This window comes from Pan troglodytes, chromosome 11 (genome assembly GCF_028858775.2).
Source record: "Pan troglodytes isolate AG18354 chromosome 11, NHGRI_mPanTro3-v2.0_pri, whole genome shotgun sequence".
NCBI lineage: Eukaryota > Metazoa > Chordata > Mammalia > Primates > Hominidae > Pan > Pan troglodytes.
In genome coordinates this window covers 29421079-29433684 of record NC_072409.2, presented here as the reverse complement: position 1 = coordinate 29433684, position 12606 = coordinate 29421079, and the positions used below count along the sequence as shown (strand labels likewise).

Sequence of the window (12606 nt, the reverse complement as noted above, 5' to 3'; positions counted from 1 at the left end):
AACCTGGGAGGTGGAGCTTGCAGTGAGCCCAGATAGCGCCACTGCACTCCAGCCTAGGCGACAGAGTGAGATTCTGTTTCCAAAAAAAAAAAAAGAATAAGCAATGCAGAATGGGACCACATGTGACTGTGGTCACATGGGACTAGAGGACTGTTAACATTTTACACCTCCTTTCAGAGCAACAGGGATTGTGCAGTGTAGTCTCTGGCTGTTCCTTGCTCTTTGAAAATATTTTGGGATCTGCTTGCCCCAAACTTTCAATGAGATCTTTACAAATTCATTTCACCACCTACCCTCTTCCCTCCATGTAAATATTTAAATCTTTTATGATTTAACAACTCAAGACTTGTTGACTTCCAGCCTCCTAGATATGCAGAATAAGTTATGGATGCCTGAAAGTTGTAACTAATTTAACTTACTTAGCTGGCTCCCCAGCACTAAGTGTGTATTTCCTACACCGGCACCAGCATACAATCCTGTGACAGAGCACATGCAACCACTATTATACATACCCCCTCCCTTCCAACAAATTTGGAATAAAGTTCTAAGGCTAGGATTTACTATGTCCCATCGTCTTTTATCAGCCTCAAGGTTGTATTCTGCTTTTGGTTTCACAAATCCACAAATTCACCAAATCTTCACCTAGCACTTACTATGCGCCAAGCACCATGTTGGGAGTGGTAAAACAGTGGTAAAGTTAGATATAGCTCCCACCTTCAAAAAGCTTACCAACTGATGGGAAAAAACAATGAATTAAACACACATCTATAAAACGCGTATTAAGTTCCAACAGAAGTATAAGATACCACAAGGACACAGCAAGGACTTCTTACCTAGTTCAGAGTTTCAGTAATGTTTCTCACAAAAAGGGTACTTTGAGCACACACCATGATACTGGACTTGGCTAGGAGGGAAGTGGTGTTCTTTACAGAGGGGACAACACTGCAAAGATGACACTGCCTTCTGGTAACTAAAACAAGTTCAATACGGCTGAAAAATAAAATGCAAGGCACACAACACAGAGATGAATCCGGAGAAGTAGAGAGAAAAAAGGCATGAGAAGTCTGACAGGGCAAATTAATGTGTTAGCTTTATCTTGAAGGCCATGGGAAGCCACTGTGGGAATTTTAAGCAGCAGCAGAATAGAATATTTATGTTTCAGAAAAATCAGAGAAGCTATACTATGAAGAACAGACTAGAGGGAGGCCAGACTGGAGGCAGGAACCAGTAAAGAGGCTGCTGAAGAAATCCTGGCAGTGGGTCACACTACTGGGAGTAAAGAGGATGAGCAGATTCAGGAAATTTTCAAGTAACAGAAAGTAAATCAAATGTACTCCCTTCTCAGCCCCAGTTTACTCTCTTTTCTCAATCTTCTAAAGTGGAATGACAGCAAGTGCACCCCAACTGAAATTCTTAGGGTTAGTGTAAAGATCTGCAGAAGTGGGGATGGTTTATGGGGAGTATCTTTATACTTCATTTTGCAGAGACCCAGAGATGGGGTTTCACCATGTTGCTCAGGCTGGCCTCGAACTCCTGGACTCAAACGATCACCTGCCTTGGCCTACCAAAGTGCTGGGATTACAGGCATGAGCCACTGTGCCCAGGGGATACTCATTTTTGATTGTACTTTGGGTATTTAATTATGAAAGATATAAACCTCAGGTTAAGAAAGCATGTACAAAAACAGCCATAAGTTACTCAATCTTCCCTAGAGAAAGATAAAGCTGAGTTCCTAAAGGACCACATTCCAGTTGTCACCTTCCTCTCAAGGTATAATAGAGGGCAAAGGAAAACTACAATATGGAGAATAGCATCCCTGGAAGAGTTCCTGGGATATATGCCTTACAGGATTTTCTGGGCTTTAATATTCAGAGACTGCTGCTCAATTTTTAGTAGAAGTGAAAGAAGTCTATCAAAGCAAGTCTGATTATCCTGTCCAAAAATCAAGAAAGTATGCATGATTACAGGGGTGTTTTTGCCTTTCCCTACACATCCCATCTCCCTAAACAAGCCCACTATTAATAGAAAACAAAGGAAGTGAAAGGTTCTGATTATTCAGCAGAGGCCAAAATAGTTGGGAGCCCAAAGCTGTGCTGTATCCACTACATTCTCACTATCAACAGTGAGCAGCAGAGAAGGTCTTCCTTCCTACAATCTTTCCTTAGGAGAATGGGCATTCATCTGTGTGAAGGTAGTAGTCTAACAAGTTTTTTTGCAGTGTGGAATTAAGAGGTATGTCTGCTTAATAAAATGCAACCATCTATTCTCTACTGTCACACTGTAACAATATACAAATTCCTAGAAAAAGCCAAGCCCTTTCAGAGCTCATGCTTCTGTAGATACTATTCCCTCACAGCCCATTCATTCCTTCCACTAGGAATTGAGCATTCTGAGTACAAAATACCACTGACAGAGGTTGACATCAGTAATTAAAATAGACTTGGTCCTGGCAGTAACAGCAACTATAGTCAAGTTGGGATGGGGGAGAGAGAAAAATAATCAAGTGTATAAATGAAAACTGCACTACAAAAAAAAAAGTACAAGGTGCAAACTATAAACACATTAAACTGGCAAGGAGGCCATAACCTAATCTTGGGGGTAGGAAACGCTTCTCTGATGAACTGACATTTGAACTGAGATCTGAATAGTTAGGAGTTCGTTAAGAAGGAAAAATGGGGGATTATCCAGATGGAGGATTATCCAGATAGAGAAAGCAGCGTGCACAAAGGCCCAGAGTTTCAATGGCACCGGGTGTATCTGAGGCCTGATGGAAAGCCAGTGTGGCTGCACCTCGGACAGCAAAGGCCATGAAAGAAAAAAAAAAAGAACTAAGAGGCAAAAGCAACAAATTCTAAGAAGGTGGAAAGCGGGTGGGACTGCTATGACCTGGCATACGTGATAGAGTTTGGCTGTCTGTCCCCTGCAAATCTCATGTTAAAATGTGATCCCTAATGTTGAAGGTGAGGCCTAGTGGGAGGTGTTTGGGCCACGGGAGCAGATCCCTCATGAATGGTTTGGTGCCCTCCCCAACAATGATAAATGAGTTTTTGCTCTATTCCTTCAGGTGAGAGCAGTTTGTTTAGAAGAGCCTGTCATCTCTTGCTTCGTCTCTCTCTCCATGTGACACACCTGCTCCCCCTTTGCCTTCCACCATGATTGGAAGTTTCCTGGGGCCTCACCAGAAGCAGGTGCTGGCAGTATACTTCTTGTAGAGTCTGAAGAGCCATGAGCCAAAATAAACCTCTTTTCTTTATATAAATTACCTAGTCTCAGGAATTCCTTTACAGCAATGAAAAACAGACTAACACAAGACCCTAAAAAGCTGGATCTTAAACCAGTAGTGAGAAAGGCCAGGAAACATTCTGATTTATTCAGTGAAATCCCCCATAAGGTTTAGGAACTGGTGACATCAAGTAACTCCGGAAGTAGGGTGGGAGATGGGGGTAAACACAGGACTGCTTTACAGTTTCCTTAAAGAGCAGGAAGACAACACCCTCTGATATCCTCACCCCACCTCCCACCCCAGCCAAGCAGCTGACTCCACCCTCTCCCCTCCTTGGCAGAAAACTAGAGGTTTTTTCCCCTCTGGAGAAGGTAAAACAAAAAGTGTCTGAACTAGTGCACAACAGGCAGAAATGAGGGTGGGCATCCATCCCAACACTGGGAGATTAAGTGGATGTTTACATCTTGAAGGCTGTCCAGACCCTTTCCTCCTCCTGGCTCCCAGGAGGCTGGCAGCCAGGACTTTAGTCTCTAGCCAGGAGATTAGAAGCTCTTTCTTTGAGGAATATACAAGCCCAAAAAGGGGACCAAAATCACTGACATTAAGGGCTGGACAAAGCAGTGGCCCTGCCACATCATATTGTGGTAACACTTATCATAATCCACCACAGCTTCTGAGTGTCTCACTCTTTTTTTTTTTTTTGAGACAGAGTCTCGCTCTGTTGCCCAGGCTGCAGTGCAGTGGTGCAGTGTGCAGTGGTGCAATCTCTGCTCACTGCAACGTCCACCTCCCGGGTTCAAGTGATTCTCCTGCCTCAGTCTCCCGAGTAGCTGGGATTACAGGCTCATGCCACCATGCCTAATTTTTGTATTCTTAGTAGAGACGGTGTTTTACCATGTTGGCCAGGCTGGTCTTGAACTCCTGACCTCAGGTGATCTACCCACCTCGACCTCCCAAAGTGCTGGGATTACAGGCGTGACCCACCGCGCCCGGCCATGTCTCATTCTTAACATGAGCCAACAGCCAAACACCTTCAATACCTGATATTGTGGTTCTGTTAATACAGGTTAGTGTCCCTTATCTGAAATGCTTGGGACCAGAAGTGACTCACATCTTTTTTGCATTTTGGAATATTTACATTATACTAACCCCAAATCCAAGAATCCATAATCCAAAATGCTGGCCGGGCACAGTGGCTCATGCCTGTAATCCCAGCACTTTGGGAGGCTGAGGAGGACAGATCACCTGAGGTCAGGAGTTCGAGACCAGCCTGGCCAACATGGTGAAATCCCATCTCTACTAAAAATACAAAAATTAGCCGGGCGTAGTGGCATGCACCTACCTGTAATCCCCGCTATTCGGGAAGCTGAGGCGGGAGAATCATTTGAATCCGGGAGGCAGTGGTTGCAGTGAGCCGAGATCATGCCACTGCACTCCAGCCTGGGTGACAGAGTGAGACTCCGTGTCAAAAAAAAAAAAAAAAAAAATCCAAAATGCTCCAACGAACACTTTCTTTGAGCATCATGTTCCCATTCAAAAAATTTCTGATTCTGGAGAGTTTCCGATTTGGGATTTGGGATGCTTAACATGTATGGCAAAGGTGGATGGATTTTACAGATGTAATGAATGTCCCTCATTAGCTGACTTAAAAAAAAAAGAGATTATGCTGGGTGGGCTGGGTCTAATCAGGCAAGCTCTTCTTTTAAAAAGTCTAGGGGTCAGAGACCAAAGTTAGAAAAATACTCTCCTGCTGGCCTTAAAGAAGCAAAAACCCAGATTATCAGCTGCCTATGAAGAGAGGCAGCCTCTAGAAGCCATGAGCCTCAGTTATACAACTACAAGGAAATGAATTATGCCAACAACAGGACTGCTTGAAAGAGAACCCCAATCCACAGATGAAACCCCAACTCTGACTGCAGATTTTCAGGTCCTAAGCAGAGGACCCAACCAAGTTTTGCCTGAACTCCCGACCCACAGAAGCTGTATCGTAAATGTACGTTAAGCTGCTAAATGTGTAATTTGTTACATGTCATATAAAATATAAACCTGTACTCTAAAAAGGTACATTTTACTCTAAGGAAATAATACCTCAATAAAGGAAACTGAAAAAAATGTGCAAGTAGAAATGGAAACCTCTATAGTAAAGCTACAAGATAAAGTTGAAGAAATCACCCAGAAAATGGAGCCAAAAAGACACAAGTGAAAAAAGAGAGAAAGGATTTAAAATGTGAAATGCCCAGTCCATGAGGGTCAAAGTCAAAATAAAATAAATTTCTCAAAGAAGAAAAGGAAATCACGAAACACCTCAAGAAAAATGTCAGAACACCAGAACACAAGTTTTCACTTTTAAAGGTCTTAGCAAGTGCCCATCAGGACAAAAAACATAGATAAACAAAAAGATCTTATATGTCTTCAAACAGTTAAATTAACAAGAATAAATAATAAAAATTGCTTCAGACTTTTAACAACAATCCTAGAAGCTAGAAAACAATGAAGAAATAAATGTTAAAGAAAAAATTTCAAGTATAGAATTCTCTACATAGGAAAGCTATCGGATTAAGTTTGACATCAGGAAAAGCTTTTTCAGACATGCATCATCCCTCAAAATTTACCTCCTATGCATATTTTCCCGAAAATCTATAAGAGGATGTGCTCCACCAAAAAGGAATAAATCAAGAAAGAAAATTATATAGGGTATAAGAAATAAGGATTCCAATGCAAGGGATTGTTGAGGGAATACCCAAGGTGACCGCTGAACAGCAAGCCAAAAGGACAGCACTCCACTGGGGCAGACCAGGGCACTTAGGACAGTCTTCTTTAGAAGACCAACTATGCCTGGTGCAACTGAACATACCAAGTGGAGAGGTGAGTGCCTGGTGCAGAGCTTGAGATGGGATTAGTTATAAGTACATGGAAAGCAAAGCAAATAAAAACCAGTATCTTTATTAACTCAAGAGAAAGCAAAAGTCGTATGGGTAAAGAAATATTAGAATATATGACAAGGCTCAAATATGAATATAATTTAAAGTCATAATAATGTAAATCCTGAATACTGATCTAACCAGTATCACCGTCTGTTTTGGGGGAATGGGTAGTGAAAGCTAACTTCTAACCTTCCAAGTCGGAAGTTATTAGATGATGCCTGTATATGACCAAATCAGAAATAAATATGTCACTTCAAGATATGGAGGTAAATATCAAAATAATATAGGGTCAAAAAGTGGTTCCTCTTAGAAAAAGGAAGAAGAGGGAGAAGGCAAAGTCCTTATTTTTCACTGAGTTTTGTAGAAATTTGACTCTTTAAACTCATGCATGAGTAACTTTGAAAGACAAAGGCTATATGGGTCCTCACATTATCTTTTTCTACACTGCCATACCACATAAGCATTTTGTACTTTTAGAAGGACAAAGAGTTAAAAAGGTTTATTACCTCTAAAAGAATTCATTTAAGTTGCTTTCATTTCGCCTTAAATACTAACTCTTGCTTTAGTAACTTGAAATCATTAAGTTTTTCTCAAAATAACAGCAAAATATTGATCAATTATCTTTTTCTTTGTGTTTGGTGAGCCCATGGAACAGAGCCTCAAGTTAGCAAGTGCATTCTGTTGCTTTCAAGCACCGCTGGCTTCTCAGGTATCTGAGCACTTATCTTTAAGAGGCAAAGGCAGAAAAGGATATCATAGTGTCACCACCACCAAATTGGGAAGGCTCTTGTCAAAATCACCGAAGCACCTCTCCTTTTATTCTTTTGGAAAAACTGATTTTCCCTTGCCATCAACTAAGGATCACGCATTGGCTAAAATGGCCCCCTAACCAGCTCTAACTCAGAGACTTTACTGCATTTGTTCTGAGTTAAAGGACCATGTCTCTCTTCACAAAATATAACACTAAAAACAAAATTAAGCAGAATCATGTTGTTAAAGAATTTTACATAAAAGTATAAAATATTTTCATTAAATGCATTGTCAGAACCAACTTGTCAGTGACTCCTTGATTACACGAGCATATCCAGTGGCAGGAAAACTAGTGTTTTCCAATTGCAGATAACAAGGAGAATGCCATATAGTTTCCGGAAAGTTCAAAACCTTTTACTTTTTATTCTGAGACTGTCCTTCTTTTTTGTTGTTAAAATCTAATTTCTGGCACACAACATAGAAAACTGTTTTTAAGTATCCACCTAAACTTAAAACCAGATGTATAACCAGACATTCCACTTTTAGGTATATGTCCAACTACAGTAAGTACTGTGCGCATGTCCACCAAAAGACATGTACAAAAACGTTCGTGGCAAAATAAGAAATTTTTTTTTAAAAGTTCATAGCATCTTGGCCTCTCGGCTCTCCCTCTCCCTCTCCCCCTCCCCACGGTCTCCCTCTCCCTCTCTTTCCACGGTCTCCCTCTGATGCCGAGCCGAAGCTGGACTGTACTACTGCCATCTCAGCTCACTGCAACCTCCCTGCCTGATTCTCCTGCCTCAGCCTGCCGAGTGCCTGCGATTGCAGGCGCGCGCCGCCACGCCTCACTGGTTTTCGTATTTCTTTGGTGGAGACGGGGATTCGCTGTGTTGGCTGGGCTGGTCTCCAGCTCCTAACCGCGAGTGATCCGCCAGCCTCAGCCTCCCGAGGTGCCAGGATTGCAGACGGAGTCTGGTTCACTCAGTGCTCAACGGTGCCCAGGCTGGAATCTCGCCTCGCTACAACCTCCACCTCCCAGCCGCCTGCCTTGGCCTCCCAAAGTGCTGAGAGTGCAGCCTCTGCCCGGCCGCCACCCCGTCTGGGAAGTGAGGAGCGTCTCTGCCTGGCCACCCATCGTCTGGGATGTGAGGAGCCCCTCTGCCTGGCTGCCCCATCTGGAAAGTGAGGAGCGTCTCTGCCCGGCCGCCATCCCATCTAGGAAGTGAGGAGCGCCTCTTCCCGGCCGCCATCCCATCTAGGAAGTGAGGAGCGTCTCTGCCCGGCCGCCCATCGTCTGAGATGTGGGGAGCGCCTCTGCCCCGCCGCCCCGTCTGGGAGGTGAGAAGCATCTCTGCCCAGCCGCCCCGTCTGAGAAGTGAGGAGACCCTCCACCCGGCAACCGCCCCGTCTGAGAAGTGAGGAGCCCCTCCGCCCGGCAGCCGCCCCGTCTGAGAAGTTAGGAGCCCCTCCGCCCGGCAGCCACCCCGTCTGGGAAGTGAGGAGCGTCTCCGCCCGGCAGCCACCCTGTCCGGGAAGGAGGTGGGGGTCAGCCCCCGCCAGGCCAGCCGCCCCGTCCGGGAGGGAGGTGGGGGGGGTCAGCCCCCCGCCTGGCCAGCCGCCCCGTCCGGGAGGTGAGGGGCGCCTCTGCCCAGCCGCCCCTACTGGGAAGTGAGGAGCCCCTCTGCCCGGCCAGCCGCCCCGTCCAGGAGGGAGGTGGGGGGGTCAGCCCCCCGCCCGGCCAGCCGCCCAGTCTGGGAGGTGAGGGGCGCCTCTGCTCGGCCGCCCCTACTGGGAAGTGAGGAGCCCCTCTGCCCGGCAAGCCGCCCCGTCCGGGAGGGAGGTGGGGGGGGTCAGCCCTCCGCCCGGCCAGCCGCCCCGTCCGGGAGGGAGGTGGGGGAGTCAGCCCCCCACCCGGCCAGCCGCCCCGTCCGGGAGGGAGGTGGGGGGGTCAGCCCCCCGCCCGGCCAGCCGCCCCGTCCGGGAGGTGAGGGGTGCCTCTGCCCGGCCGCCCCTACTGGGAAGTGAGGAGCCCCTCTGCCCGGCCAGCCGCCCCGTCTGGGAGGGAGGTGGGGGGGTCAGCCCCCCGCCCGGCCAGCCGCCCTGTCCGGGAGGTGAGGGGGCGCCTCTGCCCAGCCGCCCCTACTGGGAAGTGAGGAGCCCCTCTGCCCGGCCACCACCCCGTCTGGGAGGTGTACCCAACAGCTCATTGAGAACGGGCCATGATGACAATGGTGGTTTTGTGGAATGGAAAGGGGGGAAAGGTGGGGAAAAGATTGAGAAATTGGATGGTTGCCGTGTCTGTGTAGAAAGAAGTAGACATGGGAGACTTTTCATTTTGTTCTGTACTAAGAAAAATTCTTCTGCCTCGGGATCCTGTTGATCTGTGACCTTACCCCCAACCCTGTGCTCTCTGAAACATGTGCTGTGTCCACTCAGGGTTAAATGGATTAAGGGCGGTGCAAGATGTGCTTTGTTAAACAGATGCTTGAAGGCAGCATGCTCGTTAAGAGTCATCACCACTCCTTAATCTCAAGTACCCAGTGACACAGAGACTGCGGAGGGCCGCAGGGTCCTCTGCCTAGGAAAACCAGAGACCTTTGTTCACTTGTTTATCTGCTGACCTTCCCTCCACTATTGTCCTGTGACCCTGCCAAATCCCCCTCTGCGAGAAACACCCAAGAATGATCAATAAAAAAAAAAAAAAAAGTTCATAGCATCTTGAATTATAACAGACATAAACTGCAAACTACCCAAATATCTATTAGTCCTACAATGATTAAATGAGATTGTAATATATTCATGTAATGGAAGATTAGACAACAATGCAAGAATGAACCATGAACAGAGAAAAACATCCAACAACATGAATGAATCACACAGATACACTGTTGAGCAATGAGGACTGAATCAAGAGTATGTACCTACTATATGATTTCTTTTATATTAAGTTCAAAAACAGGCAAAACTAATGAAAAGTGACTATGGTTAAGAGTATCAGCAGGCAGTGGGGTCTGACTGAGAGGAGGCAGGGAGAAGCCTTCCAGAATAACAAAAATATTCTATATCTTGGTATGAGTAGTGGTTACATGGGTGTGAGTACATGAAAAAATCAACCTATTTAGAGGTACATTTGGCTATTTAGATGTACACTTCACCATATATAAATTATACCTAAAGAAATTTAAGAAAATTGTAAGACAATTGGGAAAAATTTTCAAACATTATAATTTATTTTATGAAATGCTGGTGACAGCAGATAACAGTACTTTTTATTTTAATATCTGTACTTACAAAATAACATGTTGCAACTCTATATTGGTGTCCCAAATAATTTTTTCCCAACTTTGTATTTTAAAAATGTATAAACCTACACAAAATTGAAACGCCAGTACAATTAACAACCATATGTCCTTCATCTAGATTCAACAATTGTTAACATTTTGCTACAGTCACTTCCTCTCTCCCTCTCCCAGTTTTGGCGGAACTGCTTGCAAATAAGTGGCAGACATCATGACACGTCATCTTTAAAGGACATTCTTCTACAGAACCAAAGTATCATTGGTTATGATTGGTTATCATTGTATCATTGGTTATCGAAGTATCATTGTTAAATTGGTTAAACCAAATTTAACATTGATATATTATTTAACATATGGTCCATGTTCAAATTTCCCCAATTGTTTCAGAAATATTCCTTATCCCAGACTCATGCAATGCATTTGGTTGTCCTATTTCTTTTCCTTTTTTTTTTTTTTTTGAGACAGAGTCTCACTCTGTCACCCAGGCTGGAATCCAATGGCATGATCTCGGCTCACTGCAACCTCCGCCTCCCAGGTTCAAGCAATTCTCCTGCCTCAGCCTCCCGAGTAGCTGGGATTACAGGCACCTGCCACCACATCTGGCTAATTTTGGGGGTATTTTTAGTAGAGATGGGGTTTTACCATGTTGGCCAGGCTGGTCTCAAACTCCTGACTTCAGGTGATTTGCCCACCTCGGCCTCCCAAACTGCTGGGATTACAGGCATGAGCCACCACATCTGGCCTGGTTGTCCCATTTCTTGAGTCTCTTTCAATCTGGTATACCATGTCCCACATGGAATTAGATTTTTTAAATTTATTTTTGGCTTTTCATGACATTAACAAATCTCACCCAATATAGGTCTTTTTTTTTTTTTTTTTTTTTTTTTTTTTTTTTTTTTATGCTGTTGCCCAGGCTGGAGTCCAGTGGCACAATCTGGGCTCACTGCAGCCTCCACCTCCTGGGTTCAAGCAATTCTTCTGCCTCAGCCTCCCAAACAGCTGGGTTCACAGGCGGGTGCCACCACACCTGGCTGATTTTTGTATTTTTAGTAGAGATGGGGTTTCGCCATGTTGGCCAGGCTGGGCTCGAACTCCTGACCTCAGGTGATCCACCCGCCTTGTCCTCCCAAAGTGCTGGGATTACAGGCGTGAGCCACTGCTCCCGGCCCCAATATAGGTTTTAAATTTTCTTGGTATATGAAACCCAAAACTCTGCCAACGATTTGTATTTACTTAGTGTCTTCTGCAACCTTTATCACAGCATTGGTACTCAAATACCTTTATCCTGACAAGTCTGGATGAAGCTACTTATCAAATACAGAGACAGGACAGTTCAATGTATGAATACAGCTTATGATTATTCTGCTTTAACTCACCGCTGAGGCTGAGCAGGCCATGGGGTCTGGTTTGGCGTGGGAACTGAATTCGTGGGACTCACTAGCATGGCACTATAGATATTGGAAGCAACCACAAGTATGCAGAGAAGAATAGGACCGATGATTGCTCCTTCCAGGCCTAGGTAGTATGCTCCACCGGCCACTGCCAAGCCTGTCAGGTAAGGATGGCCACCTCTGGAATAAAGAGCACGACCTTTAACACACAAAAACTGGAATAAATCTGAAATACATTTCTAATACAATGTGCATTCTTTAATACACTATGCTTTTTAGCATATTATCAGCTTTCTTTAGATCACCTCGATGCATACAACTGAACACTGACTGCAATAATATTGAGATGCAACAATATTGAGATGCAACAATTGTTTTTCCTATGGATGACATCTGCCTCTTTTTATAGCTCCAGGAATGAAAGAATAAAGTCAGCAATGTTAACAGATATTTTATACCCATTACAGGTGCCTGCCTATGATGGGTTAATGTTGGCTTAGGACTGGTTAGGAGTCACCTGTTAAGTTTACCTCCATCAAGGATAATTAAGTGAGCACAATTTAGCATGTAATTCAGTTAATTATGCTTTTATATGACGACAGCAACAATGAGAGCATCCCTGTTACTCATAGGTCAGACTTTTGGCAACCTCCTAAAATATAGTTTTTAACATAGGTAATGATAAAAGGCCTCCTGAGGAAAATATCTGTCACAAAGCCCAAGATTTCTATTTCACAGGAGAATCACAAATGCCCTCCAGCTTATTACAGTATCACTTATGTAAGTGGAATGAAATAAAACAGAACACAGTAGCATAGCACATTGATAATGACAAGAAAGGACCACTGACATCAGAAGGACTGAGAAATAAGTCACATTCTGTTTGTTTCTAGTTTTAAACATAGATGAGAAGAACAATTCAGTGAGGGGCAAATAACTAAATATCCTGGAAGGATGTTCTATATTACAGTTAAAGTAAGACTTGTGGAGAACCAGTCTTCAGGAAACCAATAAATTAT

The 12606-nt window shown here is 44.4% G+C and overlaps 1 protein-coding gene across 8 annotated transcripts in view; it reads right to left on the bottom strand.

Annotated features, from left to right (window-relative positions):
- Positions 1-12606, bottom strand: part of TMEM245 (transmembrane protein 245) — a 107259-nt gene that overhangs the window by 8564 nt on the left and 86089 nt on the right. For all 8 annotated transcript variants that reach the window (XM_016961396.4, XM_001144114.8, XM_016961400.4 and 5 more), the window contains one exon: positions 11573-11767. In XM_016961396.4, the coding sequence (XP_016816885.3) occupies positions 11573-11767 (195 nt within the window). The remainder of the gene's footprint in view (positions 1-11572; positions 11768-12606) is intronic.